The sequence below is a fragment of the Polistes dominula genome, unplaced genomic scaffold, assembly GCF_049000335.1.
Source record: "Polistes dominula isolate Pdom_NZ unplaced genomic scaffold, Pdom_raw_medaka contig_16, whole genome shotgun sequence".
Lineage (NCBI taxonomy): Eukaryota > Metazoa > Arthropoda > Insecta > Hymenoptera > Vespidae > Polistes > Polistes dominula.
Window position 1 is genome coordinate 97209 of NW_028301040.1, and position 25962 is coordinate 123170.

At 30.0% G+C, this 25962-nt stretch overlaps 7 protein-coding genes across 18 annotated transcripts in view; 3 read left to right on the top strand and 4 right to left on the bottom strand.

Annotated features, from left to right (window-relative positions):
• The first annotated feature begins 43 nt into the window (after positions 1 to 43).
• On the top strand, positions 44 to 4985 carry LOC107070804 (uncharacterized). 4 transcript variants are annotated; one of them, XM_089174734.1, is made up of 8 exons: positions 44 to 413; positions 802 to 1002; positions 1103 to 1205; positions 1275 to 1612; positions 1958 to 2329; positions 2403 to 2760; positions 2866 to 3164; positions 3272 to 4985. In XM_089174734.1, the coding sequence occupies exons 2-8, from the start codon at positions 826 to 828 to the stop codon at positions 3818 to 3820; spliced, it is 2196 nt and encodes a 731-aa protein (XP_089030860.1). In that variant the 5' UTR covers positions 44 to 413; positions 802 to 825; the 3' UTR covers positions 3821 to 4985. The 4 variants fall into 4 exon arrangements, with proteins under 4 accessions (XP_089030860.1, XP_015184804.2, XP_015184802.2 ...); XM_015329318.2 differs by having other exon boundaries at positions 862 to 1002; XM_015329316.2 differs by having other exon boundaries at positions 44 to 1002.
• A 5-nt stretch (positions 4986 to 4990) lies between these two features.
• On the bottom strand, positions 4991 to 8029 carry LOC107070805 (ESF1 homolog). Its single transcript, XM_015329319.2, is given in 9 exon segments — positions 4991 to 5131; positions 5199 to 5968; positions 6039 to 6261; positions 6333 to 6533; positions 6603 to 6734; positions 6835 to 7016; positions 7118 to 7248; positions 7250 to 7783; positions 7874 to 8029. Coding segments are annotated over 8 exon segments (2208 nt in total). The 5' UTR covers positions 7702 to 7783; positions 7874 to 8029; the 3' UTR covers positions 4991 to 5014.
• Positions 8030 to 8156: 127 nt separating this feature from the next.
• On the top strand, positions 8157 to 9438 carry RpL40 (ribosomal protein L40). Its single transcript, XM_015329262.2, has 3 exons — positions 8157 to 8287; positions 8751 to 8950; positions 9085 to 9438. Exons 2-3 carry the CDS (start codon positions 8761 to 8763, stop codon positions 9279 to 9281), a joined length of 387 nt encoding a protein of 128 aa, XP_015184748.1. The 5' UTR covers positions 8157 to 8287; positions 8751 to 8760; the 3' UTR covers positions 9282 to 9438.
• Positions 9435 to 14868, bottom strand: FIG4 (polyphosphoinositide phosphatase FIG4). The gene is given in 14 exon segments (XM_015329260.2): positions 9435 to 9621; positions 9694 to 9868; positions 9963 to 10145; positions 10250 to 10706; positions 10775 to 10887; positions 11019 to 11603; positions 11696 to 11819; positions 11822 to 11893; positions 11968 to 12163; positions 12246 to 12492; positions 12579 to 12951; positions 13558 to 13716; positions 14200 to 14425; positions 14507 to 14868. Coding segments are annotated over 14 exon segments (3099 nt in total). The 5' UTR covers positions 14591 to 14868; the 3' UTR covers positions 9435 to 9516.
• Positions 14869 to 15029: 161 nt separating this feature from the next.
• Positions 15030 to 16106, bottom strand: LOC107070764 (uncharacterized). The gene is made up of 3 exons (XM_015329259.2): positions 15946 to 16106; positions 15368 to 15514; positions 15030 to 15281 (listed from the first exon to the last, which is right to left on the bottom strand). Exons 1-3 carry the CDS (start codon positions 16018 to 16020, stop codon positions 15150 to 15152), a joined length of 354 nt encoding a protein of 117 aa, XP_015184745.1. The 5' UTR covers positions 16021 to 16106; the 3' UTR covers positions 15030 to 15149.
• LOC107070763 (uncharacterized) lies at positions 15629 to 25221 on the top strand. Of its 3 annotated transcripts, none has more exons than XM_015329257.2 (6): positions 15629 to 15919; positions 16983 to 17069; positions 17164 to 17333; positions 17639 to 17856; positions 17965 to 22606; positions 22702 to 25221. In XM_015329257.2, the coding sequence occupies exons 3-6, from the start codon at positions 17304 to 17306 to the stop codon at positions 22726 to 22728; spliced, it is 4917 nt and encodes a 1638-aa protein (XP_015184743.2). In that variant the 5' UTR covers positions 15629 to 15919; positions 16983 to 17069; positions 17164 to 17303; the 3' UTR covers positions 22729 to 25221. The 3 variants fall into 3 exon arrangements, with proteins under 3 accessions (XP_015184743.2, XP_089030867.1, XP_015184742.2); XM_089174741.1 differs by lacking the exon at positions 15629 to 15919 and adding an exon at positions 16250 to 16441; XM_015329256.2 differs by lacking the exon at positions 15629 to 15919 and adding an exon at positions 16450 to 16604.
• Positions 24059 to 25962, bottom strand: part of GABA-B-R3 (gamma-aminobutyric acid type B receptor subunit 3) — a 48068-nt gene continuing 46164 nt past the window's right edge. For all 7 annotated transcript variants that reach the window (XM_015329246.2, XM_015329243.2, XM_015329249.2 and 4 more), the window contains one exon: positions 24059 to 25959. In XM_015329246.2, the coding sequence (XP_015184732.2) occupies positions 25322 to 25959 (638 nt within the window). In that variant the 3' untranslated portion in view covers positions 24059 to 25321. The remainder of the gene's footprint in view (positions 25960 to 25962) is intronic.

The window sequence follows — 25962 nt, forward strand, 5'->3', positions numbered from 1 at the left end:
AAAGTTAGGTTAACGATTATTTCATCAGCCAGTTTTGTGTGTGTGTGTGTGTGTGTGTCAATTAAACGCGTTTAAATAATAATGAAAATCGCTTGTAAATGTTAAATATAACGATAATGAAAATTAATCAAAAAAAAAAAAAAAAAAAAAAAATCGAGTTTCTATTTTAACCAACATAAACTTGACTTCGACGGTTACGTATTTGATTCACGTTGTATTCATAATGGCCGACTTCGAGATTCACTTATCATTTCCCTAACTTCATGATTGTTGTGTACGGCATTTGTTTGCGCTGAAGTTCGTCTCTAATGGTTTTGTTATTATCGCTAATGCCGGTTGAAAGTAGTGATTCTTCTTAGAAAACAGAATAAATACAAATAAGTGGACTTTTTACAAGAAACTTGACACATCAGGTCAGGCAAAATGACTTTGTTCGGTGTTTTTATAAATTTAGATCGTGTAAATTTTTTATCGTTTGACGTCAGGTTAGCTTCTCTGTAAAAAAAGTCTGTACAAACATTTCAATTAATTTAAGAGACATTATTCCAATATTAATTTATCAATAGATAAGTAATTATTTAAATTATCTAAATAACAGTTTACATATATGTATGTATGTATGTATGTGTGTGTATATATATATATGTAAATGTATATATAAATCTCTTGTTATATACATATATATGTATATACATATGTATATGTATATGTAAGGGAGAGAAATAAATAAAAAAAAAAACAATGGGATCATTGAATCTAATTTGCCCAATGTGCTGTGGTGAAACATTTAACGATCCACAGTCATTGAAGTACCACTTGCTCAGCATGACGGACAATTTGTATTGTCCTGGATGTTCGCAGCGTTCAGATTCGGTAATGGCCTTGATACAGCACTTGGATAGATGCGGCCAAGACTTTAATCCAAAGGAATTTGAAGATATTAAAGAAAACAAGAAGCAAGAAACTTGTAAGGAAACAGTCATAGCTTCTGAGGTCTTAATGGTATAATTTGTTTCTTTTTTCTCCATGTACTTATGTGTATTATAATATAATATATAAGATACTTATTAAGGTACTTATTTTGATTTATACTTGGCTTTAGGATACACATATTGAGCAGATTAATCAAACTTTTCTAACGACTGTAAATAATAATGATATAATGATAGTAGGAGAATCTGAAACTATACGAGTTGACGAAAATGGTGTGTAAGAATTTTTTGTATTTACATTTATTTGATTCCATTGAATGTTATTTCTAACATAAATATCAGGAGACATTAAAGTAATAGAAAAGACTGGTATGGAGAAATCAGAAGTAGATCATAATTCGTTGGACTTAAAAATGAATGAAAAATTAAATGATATCGTTGACGTTGAAAGAGATGATAAATCTTCGATGTCAAATACATTGGTAACTCCATCAACCTCTGGCACAGAAGATATATCAGAAGATAAAAATATAATAACCATTTTATCCGGTGGTTCGGAACTTTTGGATGGAGGTGGTAGTGCCTTGATAAATATGGACCATATAAATGATGTTGGGCAACTTGACGAAAGTGGATTACTTCGTGTTAAACAGGAGATCTCAGAGGTAAAAGTAGAAAAGGTATAACGCGTTTGTATTTTTTCTTTTTTTTCTTTTTTTTTCTTTTTTTTTTCTTTTTTTTCCATATTTTTGCATGTACATGCAATACACAATTGAAGTTGATCGTGTTTTTTTGTCTCCATTGATTTGGTTGTAAATCAATTTTGAACAAAATGATAATGACCAATTTTGTATCTATTCATTTCAGAGAATTTATATGCACCACAAAAATGAATCCAAAACTGGATATTTCATTAGAAAAAAAGTATCTTTAAGATAATAAGCATAAATATAACTGCATATAATAATAAATTAATTCGAAATATTGTAGTTAGTAGTTTGAAAGAATATTATCTTATTCCATAGCTAGAACCAGAAGCAGTTTATAGCTGTACAACTTGCGACATGAGCTTCAATTCCGTTTTTGAACATATTAACCAGTTTCATGATGGACAAGAAGTGTTACTCGAAATGGCAGACCAGTTGGACGATTTATCATCTGTACCCACAACTTCTGTTCTCCCAGAGGAAACTGATAATACTACTAATACGCAATCTCAAACAATGAATACACTTTATACTGAAGAATGTGTAGATAGTGAAGGAAGATTATATACTAGAAAAGTTGTTCAAGTAGAAAGATTTTGGGATAGAAATTCAATGGAAGTAGTACCACCAGTGCAATCCGCTAAGGCGCCAATGATTGAGAAATTTTTTTCCAATGTAGAAGGCGTTAAGGTACGTCATTCATACCTGTGTCACGCGAGTTTATTTGTCTTTACTTTATACACACAATATTTGGTATATCAAGGTGAGAGAGAAGAGGATAGTTCCTACGTCAGTGAAAATGTACAGATGTAATAATCAAGGTCTCGAACAATTCAATAAACTGACAAATTTTCGAGAGCACGCATGTCTTCGGGGAAATAATCGTTGTGATACTTGCGATCAAACTTTCGCAACGTCAAAAGCGTTACAACTTCATTCCAAGGTACACGAGGCTGAATCTGATTCTAATCAACGAGTATTTGTATGTCCTACGTGCGGTACGGAATTTTGTTCTCACAAAAGCTTACGATTGCATTCTCGTATGCATGCGCCGGTGAGAGCAAGACATGTCGATGCACCGGAAGGACATCGAGATGCGACCTTTACTTGTCCCGAGTGTGGTAATTTCCATTTTTACAATTACATTTTTTACACAATTTAACAACAAAAATAGTTTACGTAAAATTCAAATACTTAATATTAAGATGTAATGTTGACCTTTGTAGGTAAAACTTTATCAGAATCGTATAAAGAAGCGCACATGTCATTGCATACAGGTGAATCTGTAACTTGTACAGTTTGTAACAGAAAGTTTGACTCTGCTGATAGTTTAGCGATGCATGCCGCGGTCCACACCGAATTGAGTCAATCACATTCTCCGACTCCTCCTACGAGCGAAGTCAATGAGTCGACTGAAAATCAGAAACCCTATCAGTGCCAACACTGCGGTAGAAGATTTACTAGACCGCACGAGAAGGTAAAACACGAACGTATTCATACCGGAGAGAAGCCTCATATTTGCGAAGTATGTATACTCTCTCTCTCTCTCTCTTTCTTTTTTTGAATATACATCATATATTTGTCTGATATGAATATAAAGGAAACATGATTATTGTTGTTGTTGTTTGTTAGGTTTGTGGAAAAACTTTTCGTGTTTCATACTGTTTGACGTTACATATGAGGACACATACAGGAGTAAGACCATACGGCTGTCAACATTGCGGCAAAAGGTTTAAAGCTTCTTCTGTGTATAATCATCATTTACTTACTCACGGAGAGGAGCGTGCTTATACATGTCCTTATTGTCCAAAAACGTTTAAAACTAGAGTACAGTTAGCCGGTCATAAGAATAGTCATACCAAGCCATTTCGTTGTACGGAATGCTCGAGACCTTTCGCATCTTTGTACGCGGCAAGAGCGCACATTCAAACGCATAAGAAAGACAATAATTTAAAATTTAGTTGTAAAATCTGTGGAGCGTCTTACGGTAGAGCGTTTGCTTTAAAAGATCATTTGAAACAGCATGATCAAGATACATTGATTCTCCCGGAGCCTGCACGAGAGGAAGAAGTACGCGAAGCTGGTAATTTCTTGTTTACAGAAGAGGATATTGAAGAAAAATTAATTATTCCATCTTCTATAACTGTCGTACAATCTTCTGAGCCAGAAGATACGGATTAAAATTGTGATATCTAGTCGGTAAATTGTTCTAACTTGTAGTTTACTGTTTCGCGTTTGTTTATTTGTTTGGGAATGATGAAACGATTGGAATTTTTCTTCATTACACAATATTTAAATATCTATTCTATTCTATTCTATTCTATTCTATTCTTCTATTTTTACGAAAACGTTGTGTTATAATGTAATATAACTTATGACTTTGACTTGTGATAGCAATGTAAATGAACATTTTACTTTGCTACAAAAGCAAGTAAGCAAATATTTGAATGAAAAATATTTTTTAAAATTATCCTTTTCGATGTATAGGTTATTTTTCTATCTCGATTAAAATCTATGCCTTATCATCGAGTTTAATGGAAATTTTACATACGGCAATTAATTTCATTTCTTTTTAGATTAAATCTTATTAGAATAATCTCTTCTCGTCATTATTTCTTGGAAAGTGTTACTTATATTTCAAGATTTGTTCGGTCTTCCACATCGTTGTTTACTTTTCTGAATGAACTCATTTAGACAATAATAATAATTATATATATATATATTATATATATATTTGCATTATGTATTTTGACTCTTCTAATTCTTAGCTATGGCCTTGTAATGGATGAAGACATAGGTGAAAGCATAATTTAAAAAACTAAATCTAATTTTATATTTCAAGTGGAAATTTGTTATTGTTATTTTATAGAATACGATAATTCTGTGTACAGTGCTGGCAATGGACATATTTTCTCTACCTATTAAATATTGTCTTAACAACAATTACTAACAAGGCTATTTATTTGGAAAGGAAGTTGGAGAGAACTAAAGAATAATCCTAATAGTATTTAATCCTCGTCATTTTACGCGACATTTTTGCCTTATTCCATTTTAATATTTTGTTGTTGTTGTTGTTGTTGTTGTTGCTACTACTACAACTATCTTAAAAAACATTTCGGCAAATAACGATTGTATTGAAATATAAGCAATATTTACACGGAGATTAATCTGCGACGGACTGATTAAAATGATTAAGATGATTAAGATATAATCTAAGCAAGTACAAATCAAATTTTGCTAATTATCTTACGAGAAGAATATTTATATTTAATGTGTTCGAATAAATGCGGGAAAGGGATTATTGGATTATTGAACGTGTAGAAAAACGAAAATAAAAAAAGAAGAAAGAAATTATGTTGTTATAAATAATTGAGGTCATCGTTTTATTGATTGAGAGATAGTATTGGTATTCCTTTTAACCGATTTAACTAATGCTTGCAATTCTAGTTTGAATTTTTTATTATCTTCAGGAGGCATCTTTTCTTCCTTTTGCTAAAATATTATCACAACAATTAGAAAAACATGTAAATTATATAATTACGTAATATTATATACTTACATCAACAGGAATATGTTGGGCTCTTCTTTTCAATTTCTCTTGAATGAAAGTATCTGTGCCTTTGGTTTTTCTATAATGAGGATCTGCAGGATCGATGTTGAAATTATGTGATGTAAAAAGCGCGGAAAATCTGGCATCGTTAACATTTACTTGAAAATCATCTTCCTCGATATTTTGTACATTTTGTTTTTTCTTCAATCTTTTGCGCTTAGATTTAGACAAATTTGTATTAGCTTCAATTTTATTCATGTCAAAATGTTTCTTATTTTCATTCTCGGTTTCATCCATTAAAAGTAATTCTAATTCTTTCGAACGTTTTGTTTCTTCGTTTTCCATAAATGAAGAATCATCATCATCATCATCATCGTCGTCGTCGTTACGCGATAACCGGCCATTTTTCAGTTTATTGTTCTTCCAAATATTAACATCGGTATTATCCGAATTCGATGCATCATCGTCGCGTAATTCCATCCGTTTTTTGATTTCTTCCTTTCTAGCTTTTTGTTTGATTTTTCGTTTTGCTAAATATTTCTCGAATGGAGCTAAATCTTCTTCAGTTTTCTTTGATTTATCCTTGGCTAATTTATCTTCTTTTTCTTCCGTTCCAATGCCCCATGTAAATTCTAATTCAACATCTTTGTTTTTTTTCGCCTCTTCCTCTTCGTCCAATTGTTTCAACAAAGATTTATATTTTTCAATGGGATCATTAGGTGTATCTGAATCCTCTTGATCTTCTCTTTCACGCTTATCATTTTGTTCAATTTCATTGTCTACAATGTGAATATAAAAGTTAGATGTTATCATACATTAGATCAATATATTACACATCAATTTACCTACCTGTATCATCATCGCTAGTTCCACTAGCTAAATAAGCTTGCAAATCTTTCTCATTTATTTCATTAACTTTTCCAGAATTAAGCTTATTTGCTAATTCTTCCCTGTCTGGGTTTGTTTCGTCCCAAGTTAATTGTACTTTAGCTTGTTGCAACGCAGTAGTAACAAATTGACGTGGTTGATATTTCGAAATTTCTGGCAATTCGGTACACACTTCTCGTGGTTCCTGAAATAAAATAAAATCTTCATTTATTAAATGAATATGAAATGAATAGATGAAGAATTTGTGTTGAATACCTGATCAAAAGTCATATCATCAGGTATAAATCTCAAATCTAGTCTTGTTGCAGTGCACTCATATTCGATACCATCGCAATCGGTATAAATTTTGTTAGCAGTTTCAGCGGAATCGCATTCTAATACCGCATAATAATACTTTAATCTATTCAATTGATATTTCCTTAATTTCTCCATGTGATAACTCGAGCCTTCTTCGTTCTATATAATAACAATGAAAGAAAAATAAGGGGAAATGTTTATTCATGGTATATAAGTAATTAAACTTACGCTGTCGCTGTCGCTGTCGCTTTCGCTGTGACCTCCTTGTTCTTCTTCTTCTATTTTATCATCAACCAGTTCTACCGGTCCTTTTATTTCTTCTTCTTTCATACGTTCTAAACCAAATTCTGATGGATAGATCTACAATATTGAAAAAAGCTCAATAGAAACTTCTATTATAGAGTTGTTAATGTGCTGTTGTCAATTACTGTTAGTAGTACTTAACTACTAACTTAATTACCGTAACTGAATGGATAATACCACCGCTTGGTAAAAATGAATGAAATAGGACCATCAGATCTACGGCACGTATTCTATCCCAGTTCATATTGCAAACAGCTAATCTACGTGTTATTTCATCGGTCGTTTCTGCATCTTTATCTAATTCACCCCAACCATGTTCTATGTCTTCTATGTCTTCGTCTAAATTTCAAGATAACATATATTTGTATTTGTTCATGCAAACAATTAGGATTAAAACATATTCAAACAAAGGTAGAATATAGATATGATTAGAGTGTTACCACTGTATTCGGAAGTTTCTTCATCGGAAGAACTATCGGTTACTAAAATTCCTTCACCCCTTGCATAATTAACAGAAAGATCTTGTAATCTCTCTTTTACTTGATTAGTTAACTTTAAATGTTCATCTTTTTTTTATATTCAACTGTTTTTCATTTTCCTTCAATTCCTCATCCAAATCAATTGTACAAGACGAGCTAGCGATACATAGATTCTCGTCAATATCTTCCTTTGCCTTTGATTTTCTAGCACTTTTTTCCTTCTCAATAGTATCGTCAGATTCATCCTGCTTTATTTTATTATTAGCCTTTTTTCCACTTTTTCTTGTTTTCAATTTAATCTCGGTATCTGATTCATCTTCACTGCTACTTTCTTGATGATAGTACTTTTGAAGATTTTCCATAGAAGTTTGATTAATAGGTTTACCACGTTTATCAACCGTATATTTAATTGCAAATTTGTCATCATTAAACATACTTTGAAATCTTTTATCTATTTTAATTTTACGCTCATTTTTTGGTATCCTTTTAAATTTGGGATCCCTTGCAATATGTGCAAAACGTTTATCAACAATTGCCTCGGCCATGACGATAATAAATACTTTACAAATGTAAACAATTAAATAAGATTAATTAATAGTTTCAACTATTCCTCAATTGTTGCACAATCTACAACAAAATTAATAAACATTTAAATCTATTGTTTCATTTTAGGTTATGTTTTAATGCCTTTTAAAAACATAATGCATATGTACATACTTATCCACGTGTGTTAAATCAAAGAATAGAGATGTACATAGAATCTCCTCACAAGTCCAACAAGCACCAACGAAATTTTGAATTTTTTACATTGAAAAATTTAATTTATTATTTATTAATAACAAGTACACTATAGAACTTAACTGGTGTGGTTCCCGCATAGGGAGAAGCAGCGCTAGTGTACCACCCTATACAGTTACATTTTTGGTTCATATTTTGTTCAAAGCTGTCGCTGAAGTCGCATACTTTTCTCTTTGTAAGTAGCGAATTGGCTTAACCAATCAAAATCAAAATCACTCAATTGAATAATAAATTCGTAAGATGGCAGAGTAATCGTTGAAACGATAACGTAAGTTATCGTTTATAGAAAATTTTCTTACTTAAGGTTTTTCTGAAGTGCACGTTGTTAAAACGGTAAGAATATAATTCTTTAAATCTTAACTATTATTTCATAATATTATCTCTCTCTCATAGAATTTTTGTTTATATTAAAAAAAAATTGTATTTAACGAGACGTAATTAATGCAGCATTATTTTCCTTCCTTAATCTAAAATCTATCGAAACAAAAACGTGTTATAAAACAACTGCATCACGGCACGTTGCCAATAACACATGCTGTTAACTAAATCGTCGTAATATCTAAATTTTCAAGTTTACAGTGAATTTCTTATCCCAAAAATTCAACCTTTCTTTTTATATTCTCAACTAATAAATCATCATAAAAGAAATATTAAAATAATCAAGAGAATAATTGAGAAATAATATTTGGAAGGTATCATGTTCATAGAATTGATACAAATCGTCTAGGATTAGTAACACAAACAATTAGAGAGTATCCAATTTTATATAAAAATATTTATTGTAATCCATTGTTAGGTAAGTCACGATGCAGATCTTCGTAAAGACCCTTACGGGTAAAACCATTACCCTTGAAGTAGAGGCATCCGATACTATAGAAAATGTAAAAGCTAAAATTCAAGACAAGGAAGGAATTCCTCCTGATCAGCAAAGACTTATTTTTGCTGGTAAACAGCTGGAGGATGGTCGTACTTTGTCAGATTATAACATTCAAAAAGGTACATTCATCGCATATCATATTATATTATGTTCATATGATTTGTCATTTATGCTTTTATGCATTTATGCATTTATGCATTTATGTTATATAATAATATCTGAAATAATATCTGAAATATTATTTATCGAACAGAATCAACGCTTCATTTGGTATTGCGTCTTCGAGGTGGAGTTATCGAACCTACCCTTCGTATTCTGGCGCAGAAATATAATTGCGATAAAATGATCTGCAGGAAATGCTATGCACGTCTTCATCCACGTGCAACTAACTGCCGTAAAAAGAAATGTGGACACACTAATAACATCCGCCCAAAGAAGAAGCTAAAATAAACTATTTCCATTATTTATTCAAATCATGGAAAATTGGACATTGGAATTTCCATCTTTATCCATATTCCATTTTCTATCAATAGAACATGATTGATTAATCAATCACGAAAATGTGTATTTCTTATAACGGATTACAATAAAAACTTATCATCATAGATTCAAATGAGTAATATTTTATTTATATATTGTATAATTGATCAAAATTTATAATATAATAATTAAAATAAAACTCTCTTTAGGTACAATTACTTGCACGTACTAACTTTAATAATAATTCTTCTTGATTTGCATAACTCTTATAAAGATTCATATCGTTAGAATTTGGAATAGAACCACCAACCTATTTGAAAGAAATCATTTTTTAAAAGACAAAGTTGCCAAACATTTGACTTTATGTATAATAATTATTTACCTTTGCTCTCTTAACATACTGTTCATATATATTTATGCTTGCTTCTTTGACAAATGGTAAGGAAGTAACAGTTGGTGGTTGCGGGTTTTCTGGAAATGATGCTTGCTGCACTAGTTTTGAACGAAGTTTTGTTTGATCTATCGGATACGTTGCATTACGTCCTATTAAAACGAATCTGCAAAAGCAAACAGTCATAGTCACAGTCACAGTACACAACAGTACATTATTAAATACTAAGCGTAATAGAACAATTGAGAAAAAAACATTACCTTTTATAGAGAATAATATCATTTCTTGCTGGATATTCTGGCTGCATTCCATATACCTCTTTCATTGACGGAAACAAACATTCAAAGGACATTAATTCTGAATTATCTTTAGATGCAAATAATTGTGAGTCATTCATCTGCGGATGACTTTCATCTTCGTCGGAAGTTGAATCCTCGCTTGAACTATGTCAAATAAAATTGGTAGTATACAAATTAGGGTAGGTAGGTAGGTAGGTAGGTAGGTAGGTAGGTAGTATGAAATTTCTTCACAAAAATAATAAGTATACCTTGCACTAGACGTTGTACTGCTTGTACTACTCTGTCCAGTCATAGATGGATTCTTCATATTCAAATTTTTATTACCAGTTTCTTCTCTTCTTCTACCTGGCCTTATACGTACAGCAAATGGACTAAAACTTGTTGTAAAATGAGGCATGAAATCTCTAACTGAATGACTTATTATATATGCATATAAATCCAAAAATATAGATAATTCATAAGGCCTATGATAATCATAATAAATATCAATCATTTCTTCGTAAGTACTTTGTACTTGTATCATTTCAGAACAAGTTTTAGTTACTTCATTGAATGCATATGGTAAACATTTCAATACATTTTTATTCCACCATTGAGTAAGTAATCTTCCTTTGCGAAGATATTGACATGCAGGCTTATGGTGAAGATAATAATCTGTTAATAATTCCCATATCGATGGTTTACCTTCTTCTGGTATAAAAAGACCTAGAAAAACATGTATACTATCAGTATTTGTAATTGCAAGTCATTTGCCCAGTGAAATACTTCATTACCTAAAAATAAATTAATTGTATGTTGTTTTTCTTGATCGCTGAAAGTATTACTGTAATATCTACTCAATGTTTGCATTATATCATTTCCTTGACTAGTCCATGGTGCAGTTTTTCTAAATTTACAAATACAAATTATTATTACTACTATTATTATTATTATTATTATTATTATTATTATTATTATTATTCCTAATGACACACTATGACACGACGAATTACATGAAAATTTGTGTTTATTACCTACCTATAGGTTTTGATTCTGTGTACCAATTGAGATCCACCATACTGTAAGGCTAATGTATCGCCATGATCTTCATACAATTCTTCCAACATTCTTACACAATCAGAATCAAATTCAAGTTTAGGACTTTCCAATACTCCTAAAGCACATAACTGAAAACCTAAAGCACATTTGCCTATAGCAAATTGAGCTGTATTTGTCCGATCTAGACAGTCAACACAATTAGTTCTAATAATTCCAGTTTGTGGTATTCCCTTTCTTGCAAAATAATCCTTTACATGATCTTCTAAATATTCTGAATCATACGTCTTATTACATTCGGTTGATGGTATTTCTAAAGTGTTAGGACTTTTTAAATAATTATTATAATCTATTTTGAATGAATTATTAAGAGAATTTTTCACGTCATAAGAACTAAACGATAGTCCACAACTTGAATTTGTTTTATGAACTTTTTTAGCATTACTGTGTTGTTGCATGAATAAATTTCGTTGACTGTAATATGGATTATGCGATTGAAAAACACCCGTTTTTAAGACAGCATTGTGGGCTATATTTGCTAAACGACCCATAACATTGACTTCTTTTCTGTACAAAAATCATTTGATTATCATTTATTATTATTATATATATTTTCATTTCAATTGTATGATCATCAAATTGTAATTATTATAATTTACCGTTTGAGCATTCTGGCCATATCAAAGCTTATGTACTGAATATGGTGTTCCGGTGGTAAAAATTGATTTAAATATTTCACAGCCGTACTTAATTCTTCGCTTAATGTACTTTCGTGTTTTTTTTCTCACGTTTTTTAACAAGATTTAATATTATAATTGGCGATCCATACCTCTTAAGAAGCTTATTAAAATGTGCTCCTACAAAAGAACCAATATTTGTGTATATGTGTAACACACACACGAATAAAATAATAATTAAATCAATTTCTTACCAGCTGTTTCTACAAATGGATCAGCTAAATCACAAACGATTGTAGGCTTTGGAACCATTTTGCTAACGTCTTGGCTCCAATGGCCAGGAACTGAGCCACGCATTTGCACGAAAGAACTAAATCTTCCATTATTTAAAGAACTCACACCAGAATCATGAACTATTTGTTCAGTTTCTACTTCGTTTGCTACATCACCCTTAATATTCATATACATATAGGGGGATTCACATATATGATATATAAAATATATATAAATAGAGGAGAAGTAGAAAACTTACATCAAAATTTGCACCACGCTTTAAAAATCTAGTGCCTGCATATTTATTACTTCTTCTAGCTATTAAAGCGATATATACAGATCTCCCAAAGATGCTAACATTTGATTGTCCGATAAAACCGTGTATAACATATAAAATCCAATCTCTATGAAGATCTTTTTCCACTGGTGATAATAAATGTGAGTTCCATATGAATCGACGATTTGGATTACTGCGCACTGCATAATCAATATATTTTTCCTTTGTGCTGTCAAGGAATATAATAAGATAGATGTCGTCAAGATTTGTTCATTTGTTTTGTCTTTATTCTAAGTGTAAACTCTAATTACAAACCTATCACTTTGGTGGCAGTTTTTATGGAACGACCACATGTTAAAAAAATCTTCAGCTTCTTCTATATCATCTTCCTTTTCATTAGCATTGTTAGGTATGTCCAATTTAATGTGCTTTGGCGGTGCCATATTATATTGTAAAGTGTGCGTCAAATCATAGGAATAACTGAAGTAGAAATTACTACTTAAATCAATACCTTGAAACATCTTGACATATCTTTGTTCATCAGGATGAAAGAGACGAACAGTGTCATTGGGAATGTATATCATTGAAGTATCTTCTATTTTATATATTGTGTGATGACCAATAACTGCCACTCGACGACGTTTAGTTACAAGAATGATATAATATCCTTCCAGGAAGCGTATAAAACCTTTTACAAAAGATTTCTTCAATAAGTTAATTAATAATAAATAATATTTGTAAAAGAGAGAGAGAGAGAGAGAAATGTGAGATAAAAATATAAACATTTAATACAAATTCTCAAAAAGTTGTAAATTCTCTTATTGTAATAACAATAAATATATCATTATTTAGATTTGCTGTTAAATATCCCACACGTTGTGCATCAGAACATGCTTCATCTACCAATGATTACATCGCTGACAAAATGTCATGCGTGGATAAGTAAATAAAAAAATAGAGAGCCATGCTCGAAAAAATTATCATACATACCATGTTATATTATTATCAATTATATGTGCATAATTATGTATAATTATTCATAGTGAATCTTATCTTTATAATGTAGCAGTTGTTTCAATATTATAATACAATATAGTATTTAACAATAATTAGAACCATCATGAAAAAATGTCTATATGATTATTTTACTAGATTATTATTACAATTCATAGAAAACAATAGTATTTATAATAGTCCATTGTTTATAATTGTTGATCAAATCAAGATGATAGTAATAAAGAGAAAATATTTGTCGTTTTTTGGCTCAGAAAATAAAAACTGCAATGAGCCTTACCAAGAAGACCGAAAGCTGACACTAGCCTGGGAAAAGTATCTCTCTGCCACATATTCTTCCAGGTGAATTTAGTTTTTGTCGGTTTGTGCATCGGCTTTTCTGACCGATGCTGCTCAGACTCCTCTGACATATGTGTGCTGGATTCTTTATTATTGCTGCCTTTGTTAGCAAGCATATGTAAATAAGCTGTGTTCTTTACATTATAATTAATAATGGTTCTGATATGATATCATTATATTATACTGGTAGATCTTTTCTTTCTTTTTATAATTTTATACAATAATACTTCAATAATACTTCATAAATTGTGTCATAATAAAAGAAAACCACAAAAAAAAAAATCATGTGCAAAGCTGAGGAGCCTAAGCTGTTGCATTTATAAATGTAGTATGTAATAATATATGATGTACCTTAAGACTATCATATTTCAAATAATACTGTTTTAATGATATTGTGATAATGACTGACTCTCAATAAATGTGATTTTGTTAAAGTGTAGAAATTTGAGAAAAATATTATAAACCATACCAAATATTGACTACAGAAGCATGTACATGCAATGATGATAAACATTGTAAATTCTTAACACACCATACTAGAACCTTTATTATATTTCAAATATAAGGTAAATATTGAACGTACCAACAATACCAAAAGCTGAAACAACTCGTGCAACACCGCCAATGTTATTGCGTTGTCCTATACGTGTACGATTACCCATATCAATCATATTAACAAGATCTTGTATTTCATCTTGAGTATATTCCCTTTTATCGTCAACAACAAAAAGTTCCCTTGGTTCCATCCGATCTATTTTTAATACACGAAATCGTGTCAGCGTATTATTTGATCCCATTAAATAAAACCGCTACAATATCATTTTAAATATCAATCATTTTTGTTATTAACTCTTACAAGAGTTCAGTTGAAAATGAATGAATCATTTTACCGATTTTGTTTCATAAAGTGCAATTTTTTGTATTGATGATATTATCGGATGAAATATCATATTTGGAACAGTATTGTCATCCATTATTAATCGATTCAATGCAATCACCTGCTGCTGCTATTCATTCGTTTATCAATGATGTTTACAAGGTTAGGTTATCTTTTCATATTATCTTTATCATAAATGCAACGAAATATTTTGTTAAATATAATATCCAAATTCATTTGTCTAAAATCAATTTAATTAATTATTAACTCATTCTTTAATTATTAACATTTTACAACTAATATTATTATTTCTTCTAATCCAACATGACATTGACACTGACGTTGCCACCAGCATAGAGTGTGCTCTACTTGACTGTCATAATCCTATAGAACTTTATATGTATGTCATATATTATTTTATGTCCAGTTTTTATATTTTTTTCGTTATCATAGTAATAGGATTGATTCCAATAGGAAGAGGATAGTCAAAATAATATATTATAAGATATTTTATTATAAGATAGGAACACAATTAGTTGTAGAAATCTTCAACAGATTTTTCTGTCTATTTATTTTACTTTATATATTCAACACAACATAATTCATTCATTACATATTTTTCTATATCTCTACATAATGTTCACTTATTTAATACTTTATTTCTTTGAAAGATCATACAAAAATCTTGCTGTATCAACAGCAATGTAACATGTTAGAGCAATTGTTATGCCAAACAGTATTTTATCTTTTGTTCCTCCCATTAAGTAAACTGGTTTATGGATATCCCTCTGTACAAAAAACACAATCATTTTATATATAATTACATCAAATGAAGGTATTTTTTCATTTTAATATAAATATGTCAAGAGTTTACCTGGAAAAATTTATATTTTTCAAGAAGTTTAGGATCAACGGATGAGCTACTAGATGAAACTGAAGCAGCTGACTTAACTTCTGCTGGTTTGGTTTTCATAGTGTCCCAAATTAATGTTTGTTCTACTTTACTTAATGCACTAGGTTTCTGCAAAAATCAAATTCATTTATCAATATAGGATATAAATTACATACAAATACTAATATATAATAATGCATGATCGAGTATTATTAAGTATATCATATGTGAACATTTTGTTACGTGATCGATATTATGTCGTCTGCTAATAAATATGGCGAGTACTGTAAAACAATTGAAATATTAACATTTGAACTATAAGTAGAAAACACAGTAGAAAATATCGAATACTTTGATTGTTTTCTACTTAATGATGACGACAAATTGATAACAATTGAACAAATAATATAAATCAATAGAAAATACTTAACACCAAAAAATTGTCACCAGTAATGATGGAGCTTATTTACAAGAAAGTCAATTCTCTTATAAAATACTAAATGATCAATTATTTGAAAATGATACAAATATAAGGTAAATATATTTCAATGATTACTTACTAATGGATAATATGGTTGAAATCTTGTAGATTCTTTCAAACGTCCAGTAAACGGGTTGAACTCGTAGTAAGTCATTATTCAGTAGAGTCCAATAGTTGCGCAACCTTTTTAGTAGTAACCATTGAGTATATTCAACATAGATAGTCTTCAATAAAGTCCACAATAAAGATAGTTATAGATTAAACATTATTTTTATCTCAACATTGATTGTTATCTCTTATTCAATAGAGAATATTATACTTAATAATAATAATAATAAGAAGAAGAAAAAGTACACGCAAAAATGATTTAATTCCATTCTTGAGAAATAATTTCAAGACAGTCTATTGTCATGCTAAAAGAATTGAAATGCTAAAAGAAAACAAAGTTTTCAATTGTTTAACAATAAGTGTTATATATTGATATATTGATATATTGAAATATGTGATAAAGTTTATAATAAATATTTGTAGTTACATATATATTATAGCGACATCTATAAATTTATCATAAGAAGGTTAGTCAATGGTCAAATATGTTCATTGAATATTCTAGATTATTAAGATAGTTTTGAGATAAATTTCAAGTAGGAAAATATAATAAATTTCTAAACTATTTATTATTTCTGAATGATTAAGTGCTAATATCTGGATGTTTAAGAATTATATATCTTATATAAGGTAAAATTGTTCATATATCAATTTACCAAAATAATAATTATGAGTATTGATACTCTTTATTTCTGTACTATTGTTAAACAATTTTATTCTTGTTGTATAGAGCTGTTTTATATATTATAGTACTGTTGTATGTAAAATAGTATGAAATAGTAAAAGTATATAAGTATATATAATAACAAACTTCAATGTTATAAAACTTATCTTTTATGTTCATAAATGTAATAATCATGTAAATTAATTGCCATGATTAGAATCATCAAAACCTATAATATCTCAGTTGTTAAATATTGTACATCTATGTTGTATATCGTTGAATTTATTAATGTATATTCTTATGTTGTATTTATAATCTAATATTCTTCTTTAAAATCTTTTTAGTGTTCAGGATCTGTGAATGAACCATTGAAGAAGACCACTTCACCTGTAATAATGTATCAATGAATATTGGTAATTAATATACTTTAGGTAAACATTTTCTTTTGGTTTATTCATTCAAATGTTAAATTAATTAAAAGATAATAAGAATTATTTTCATGTGTTTTGCAATATATTTTCACAGTGTTAAATAATTCAATATTGCGATATTAGCGCCTTTGTTTTCTATATTATCGACCGAGCAACAAACAGTTGAAAACATGTCATGGCTGATCTTGTGATTCATAACAATGTATTAATTTATTTTACTTATTCTGAAGAAGTATGAGAGATACACAATCAAGATTACAAATGGTAAGAGAACAAGATACTTATATATATATATATATATATGTGATCTTATGTTAGGTACTTTGTTATATTAAAATTTATATACAAAATAATAATTATAATAATAATAATAATAATAATAATAATAATAGTAATAGTAATAAAAAATATGGTATACGCGTAATATCTATTTATTTTATATTTAGCTGTTTAATATGCGTATACTTATCAACATGTGAATTAGTTTAATTGTCTTTGCAATTGATTGTCCTATTTATATTAACATTACTAAATGATGTTATTGATCTCTGATGCTTTTGATGCTTTAGGAATCTGTTCCTAGCTTGAAACGTAACAATCGGAATATCACACTCCGTAGCACACATAGAATTTATAAGAAATGGGGAATAAAGTATCATGCAGCAGTGAGAGATGCTGTTTTTAAGTTGCACCCTATACCATATGTGCCCTTAAAAGCACCAGCTTCTTTAAAATGTGATAATGGAGAGTCTGATTTAGTATACGTATGTCAACAATGCAAAGATTGGTAAGAATTACATCTTATTTTTGAGCTATTTTATTCTATAAGTAAATATAAAGTGTAAATATGTTCTATATCTAACAAATGGATTGAATCAATTTCTTTGTGTCTTAGTTTTTGGTTTAAAAGCAGTTTCGAAGACCATAGTCAGCGACACAGTTGGATATTAGGATTTTGGTGTCAGAAATGTTTCTTAACGGTGTGCACTCATGTACCTAATAATAGTACACCATGTAATTTGTGTTTGAATATGGACAACGATAAGCGATCGTATATGAAAAAGAGAGGTATTCATAAACATCAAAAAATGGGAACTATTAGAGTCTTTTATAATCAGTGTCAATTTTTTGCACATTTGAAATTGCATAATATATCTTTAGTCAACATATGTGATATTATGTTAATGCCATTACCAAATGTGGAGGGTGATTGGACATCTAAAATGGATTTTGCTTGTGAAGCACTTTTCGAATATTGTTTCATGATAAGGGTACATATCATGGATTGGTTAAGAGCTAAAAAACTTCATCGCAATTGGTGGAAGATAGTTGAAAATAATATCGACTACGACGATAATGATAATCCTATTACAAAGATCATCAAAACGTATAATGGAAGGAATTTATTTCATTTAGATGTAGCTAAAGTAGATGCAGACTTGGTTCCTTTGAACTCATTGTACAAACTTAATCATTTCAAATCCTCTACTTCGGGACTCAGTAAAGTAGCATCAGAAACCAATGAAAAAGATAGTCATGAAAATATTAGTAATCCTGTAGTGTCGTCCAGTCGAAATACTCTTAAGGATGAAGGTAATCCTTCTACTCCTACTGATATTACCTTTGTAAATTGTGGACCTACTTATAAGTGTTATACATATGACTCATTAATAGATTATTCTTTACACCATAATAAAACGATTAATTCGAAATATGTGCATTATATGAATAAGAATAAGAATAAGAATAAGGATGTGCAATCAACGATAACGAAAAAACAAAGTAAGCAAAAAAGGTCGAAAAAAGAAAGTGTTAATCATAGTACTACTCCTGTTTCATCTTCACCTAATAAATCATCTAACATTATCGGTGAGAAAGATTTTAGTTATGTGCAAAAAGATCTTGCCCACAAATGTAGTAATAGTGGCAAATTATCCACCATTGTAATCACTACGCAGAATGGTGGTGATAATTTAATGAACAATTCAATTAGTAAGAATGCTACTAATTCGTTGCCTAATTTATCTCATAAAGGGCATCAAATCAATCAGAAATATGAAAAGCAAAAACATTTATCAACTATAAAAAATGATTTAAATTCAGCAACATTCCAAGATAAAGACACTGTTAAAATGAATGCACTTGTTAATAATAATCAAATTTCGTCTTATCTTTCGAATAATAAAATTGTATTTGTTGGTCAAGATATGGATGGGATTAAGAAAAAAGTCAATCATGTAACGGCGGTACCTTTACATATACGTAATAGTGCAATATTGGGGGACAATAAGAGTTCAGATAATTTAAAAACAATAACAGATGAGTCTAATAAAACAATATCTCCTAATCAGATTTTTCTTGAAAGTGGGAGAAGAAGATATATTTTGACGCGTACATCATCAAATGATGTGTATCAATTTAGTACGTTTACATCGCCTGATTCATCGTCAAATAATAATGAAAATGGAATAACGACGAAATTATCTTTGCTTGAAAATACATATGTTAACTTGGCCGAACAAAATGTTTCTTTGCCTACGCCATCACCATCTTCGTCGGAATTATCAAATAGTTCAAGTTGTGAAATTCAGAAAAAACAAAATACTAGCGTTTGCATACAAAAAGATACATCAGAGATATCCAGACATTACCTGAAACCGAAATTTAAACAATCTATATTGGATTTATTGAATAACGATGGATTGTGTGAAGTTTTGTCATTTCGCAGAGCCGAAAATTCAGAAATATATTTGAATATAAAAAAAGCGAAGAGTAGTAGTAAGCAATTGAACGTAGTTACAACTGTAACAATACCAAATTGTAGACAAGATATGTTGAACGAATTTCGACAATTGAATTGTAGCGAATTATTGGAACGTATTCGACATTTGCAGAATGTCCGTAAAGAAATTCTCACTGTTATGAATTTCGTAGATTACAAAGTAATAGAAGATACATTAAAATCAATTGAAAATTTACAAATAGCATTAGAGGATGCACTCGAGTCTTGTAAGAACGAATCAAAAGATGTGAAGGATGTATGGAACGATGAAGAAATATTATCGAATGATTGGGAATCAAAATGTCAACATGTTAATAATTTCAGATGCGCCACGTGCAGTAAAGTCATGAAACCCAAAACTTATATTCCGGGATTTTCTAAACCAGCTGAAAATGATATCCTATATTGTTCATGTTACAAACATTTTTGTCAACAATGTCGTAGTTATCAGGGTAACGTTACTCGATTTTTAACACATCAGAATTTTCACGGAGAAGAAAAACCATACGCATGCCCTGATTGTTTTCGCAGATTTCCTTCTTTTAGATTACTCGAAGGGCATACATGGTCTTTTTGTTTCCATATGTTAAAAAAGCGTGTTTTTTCTTGTAAAATATGTCAGATAGATGGTTTTCAAGATACGGAATCTATAGCGAGGCACTTTGCTATTATGCATAGTAGTAAAAAGATAGCATGCGAGACTTGTAATATGGTATTAGATACGTACAATGAATATAAAAGGCATCGTGACAAAATACATTCATCTATTAACGTTCAATCTCAACCAATAAGACTGATCATCTGCAAATTGGGCCAATGTATTAATCGATATGAAAAATATATGATGCACTTGGAGAAACATTATGGTGTACGAAAAATAATATGGTTGAAATGTCCTTTTTGTCCTTATTATAATCTCGAAAGCAAACAATTTATGATGCAATTTAAAATACATTTTCAAATAGTACACCTCTATCGTTTATTAGAGATTATTAAACCGGAAACATTGAAAGATATTTTACCATCTAGTCTGTATGAATGTTTATTTAAAGAAAACGAGTCAAACGAGCCAAACGAGCCAAACGAACCAAACGAGCCGTTAAGTTGTGAAAGATTGAAAAAAGTCCGAAATTCTAATGAAAGTCTATGCTCAGATACAATGGTACCTAAAATAATATATACACGAACTATTGCATCAGAAGATTTTGAACAAGTTTCGGATGATAATAACGAAGGCAATGTTTGTCCTACCATATCGAATAATAAAATCGAATCGAATTTGAAAATGTTGAATGCTAGATTAGAAAATACGGATTGTTCAATTGTTTACTTAAACACTGATAAAAAAGATAATCTACCGAAAATTTTAGATGTAAGATCAATGGCTGATGTTTTGTCAAAAGATCCAAAATGTTCGTCGGATATTGCTGCTGCTAACATGGAAATACAATCAAATGATGATAAGAGACAAAATTCATCTAAATCTATTGTAAATGATCAGTCAAAAGAAACGTGTAATTCTGCAAAGGAGGAAAGAAGAAGCATCACTAATGCAAAATCTATAACAAATGATAGTATTATTTCGGAAAAAGAAGAAGAAGCAGAAGCAGAAGCAGAAAAAGTAAATGGTGTTGTTGACAATATTGCCACCAAATTACTTGTAGTTGAGAAAATGAATAGCAGCACACTTTCTCCTTTAATAGAAACGCCTAATGAAATAAACATAAATCATCATGATGATGATGATGATGATATAAACCAAATGATACCAAAGCCACCACCTTTAATTCGAATTCCTCAGCACTTTTTCGAGAGTAGACATCAGCAAGAAGATAAAATTAAAAAATCTAATGGAAATCGTAATGTAAAAGTAAAAAGTAATGTCAAACGACGACCATGGCGAATAGCATTAAATGGTCCAACTAATTCAAAGGACGTGCATCAAGATTACATATGTCATTTGTGCGGTGAACTGATAAATACTGCTTGGCCTATTATAAGTATTCATTTTAATGTCAAACATTCGGAGGAATGTAAATTATCAGTTGTAACGCCAAGATTATTAAGAATAACTCCTGAATTTATTAATGGTGGTTATAAGGAATTGTTGAATAATAAAAAGCGTAAATCCGAAGGAACGGTAGTACCAATTTCAAAAAAAAGAAGAAGATGGAGTGCAAAGAAACAAACAGATTCAAATAATTCATTTGGTTTGGGGTTGTATGTAGAACAAGAATCCATAGAAGACGAAGAGGGTAATTTTATATGTCGAAAGTGCAATCAACGATGCGCAAACATGTCAGACTTAAGAGAACATATAGCATCCAATCATAGGATCAAAGGTAGATATTTGGTGTGTTTAGAATGCGGCGAAAACTTTGTTGTTGCACCAAGTTTGCAGATGCATTTGAAAGCTTTCCATGGAATAGAAGATCCTATTTCTTACATGAATCAAAATTCCTCATATGCGCCGGATAATATTGATGATCTTGAAAATGAAACTAAAGCGATGATAGCTAATCAATGTTACGTATGCATGGCTGTATTTGAAGATAAAGCTACCGTTGATAAACACCTCCGAGTACATGGTATGGCATTTCTTAATCGCAAGAGAATAGAAGCTCAAAATGCTTTGAAAAGTCCCGAGAAAAATGTCAAAGTTATTAACGATGAGAAGAAAAGCTTTCAAAAAGAAAGTACAAAGGAACCTACGAAACGGGATAATCCATCGAATACAATTCTTGAAAAAATAAATGTAAGTTAATCTATCACATTTCAACTAACTTCTTAATACTTTCAAATGATACATCATATACAAGTACAATAATATATTATTATTTATTATTTTAGGCTACGATAGAAGAGGCAGCCCAATGATTAAAGGCTAAACTTTTTGTAAAATAGTATGTTCATATTTTTTCTATTTCAAGGATATTATTCATAAGTTCATAATTGTAGATAATTTATTGTACATTCGTTAAAAGTATCTAGCATGTGAAGATGAAGATCTGTACAAATTCTTAAATTGTCGGCAAATAATAACTCTATCAAAGAGTTTATTATAATTGTACATTTTTAACTACTACAATGTTTTCAAACACATCTATAGATCAACTGTAAAATATGATATATTAGATATCACTTGTTATGTTAGTATAATTACTTATACGTTATATATCTCTTAGTTTTCTAGATAGATTTCTAGATATTGAACAATGTCAGTAAATATAGTCTGATTAAATCTTTACTTTGATTTACTGTATGAATCATTTCATTTAATTTATTATTTAAATAATCAATTTTTCTTATCAATAAAAAAGACATTGTGTTAAAGAGATATTAATAAAAATCTCTATTTAACATTGATAGATTTTATGAAGACATTTCTATCAAATTTCATTTTCTAATCATGGCTACTATTAATATAATTATTAATTATTTGGCATAGTTAGATAAATTGTTAATATTGCTGCTGCTGCTGCTGCTGCTGTAGTGATATTTCAAATATTGTCTTCCTTAACAATATAATTTAAAATATGATATATATCTCTATATTTGATAATTCAAGGTGCTATTATATGAAATTTAATATTGTTTTCGTTCTTCTTCTTTAATCCGTCTCTAATTAGCTTTATAGACTTTTTTTTTTTTTAGTAATTCATTAATTTACAAAGCAATACAAGAGTTAGGAAAATTATATTATATAACAAATTGGAACATTTGAAGAAATCTCTATTCACATCTCTATTTATATATAGATAAAAATAGACCCATATAATAAATAAAAATTGTTTATTAATTATTTATACGTATAATACTCTTCTTAATAATATACTTTATACACTATATGTTTAAATAATTTTATTCTTCATTTTATGTTGCTTGATACTTAATTACAAATATTCAAAATCATCAATTGTTATTTATATTATTATGTGCTTTGGCCTTAGAAAATTGACACTAGTCATGTAGCGCGAAAAGCATTGCCATCCCGATAAATAAATGATTAAAGGTATAAATAGTTGAAAGTACGAAAGTATATATCATAGAAACTTTGTGACCCCTTACCTTAGATTTACTTCTTCTAAGTAAAATGCTTAAGTAAAACAAAACAAAACAAAACAAAACAAAACAAAACAAAACAAAACAAAACAAAAACAAAAAACAAGATTCCACGTTGATGATTGAAAATAGTCAAATAGTCAAATAGTAAATAGAATATATATAGTATTTTTTTATTACTTCGCTCTTGACAATGACAGTTATTGCTTATTACAATAGTTAAAGACTTCAATGATTGACACAAAGATGTTCGAGGTACGAACTCTTTTTAATCTTTTTATATGTATGTCTTATCTTATATATATATAATGTACGCACATATACAATATACACACGTATATATTATTTATATATTTATTTTTGTATTAGATAGATATATCTTAATTATGGCATGAAAATATCAATATAATAATTCATATTTTTTGGAAAGATATATTCGCGTCGTACGTGAATACAGGTACTGGAGAAAAAGGGGCTTTAGGGCACTGAACACTTTTGATTTTGGGCCTGTAAGAGTATTTTCGGTGTTTCTTACGTGCTTCAATCAATCAATCAATCAATCAATCATTTTCCTAGTTTTTCATTCATCATTTTAGTCTTCCTAATAAATGATTTTTACTTGATTAGTGGAGATGATTTGTTAGATATCTTAGAATTAATAATAAATTTCATTGAATGACACATATCGCATTTTTTGTTTCTTTCCAGAACAATAGTTCACAACTGAACGATCTTTCATCCTAAATGATATACCTATACGAATATTTGACTACGTTCGAGATATTTAACAATACATTTATTAACACAGCAGTGGTTTTTATTCTAAACAGTAATTAATAATTGTCGAAGGTGGGAACGAGGGGGTAGGTTCATTTCAATGAACATTTACATATTAGTGAGAAATCATTTCAAAGGGGATCATCATTCATCTTCTTTGGCAGATTTTACAAAGAACGTGAAACAATTTTTTTATTTATTGTTTTACCCGATCTCGTTGGACGTATAAAAAATATGTAGCAAGAAAATATTATCTTTTCCTTTTTTATTATTGTTAGGTATTTGTTTTATATTTATTATAATCGAGAGACACACATTTGGTAAGATTTTATAATTGGAAACGTTGTCGAGAATTTGAAGATATATATAGTTAGAAATTTGCGTCCAACGTCCAACGTCCAACGTTTGTTACAACGGTCGTTAACGTCTTTTACAGTCCAGAGAAGCGAAGCATAGGATAGTTGAAGTTGTAATGAAAAATGAAGAAAAATGAAGAAAAATGAAGGAAGAAGCTTGGTCCCTCCGCGATACGGATACAAAAATCAAACACGTCGATTGATCGAGCGTACTCTTACCGGTAACCCATTTATTTTCCTTTGGCACGATGACTAAGGAACACAAACGATGAGGATTAGATGGTGGTAGATCCTTGATCGTTGTTTGACGAAGGATCTCGAAGAACCTTGTCCTTGTTGTCAAGTAGTTGTTTAGCAATGAGAATTTTAGGGCTCGTAGGTTGACAATATTCTTGTTCTTGTTGAACGGTCAACAACGTCGTGGAACCAGAACGAGAGCCATTTTTCAGGACTACGTCGTTTATCGTATTAGAGAGTTTTAAGTTTGTCGGTGTTGAAGACAATTCAGTTTCAATTGGACTGACATCACTAGAAACGTCACTTTCTCGAAAGAGTCTTTTCAAATCGTTTCCCAATTTGGCATCGTCGGGACTGATATTAGAGTCGGCCTTTATTGTTAATGTTAAACTTTCCGGTGGTTTTCTACCCCTCACACTTTTACCCAATTCGCTGAGAGGTATGCCAACTTCGTGAGTTGCCCAAACATCGCAGAGAGGACTGCAGGAGGAACCACGAGGCGTCGAAGTTGTTTTAGATCTCCTCGCATCTTCCATCGAGTGCCAACGATGAGGTCTGATCGCTGATAGTCCAGGTGTTATGGTACTTAGACTATTTGCTGGGACTATTCGATGAGGAAATCTAGGCGAACCACGAATTTTTTCTCGCGACGAACCTTCATTATTATTGCTAATTTCTG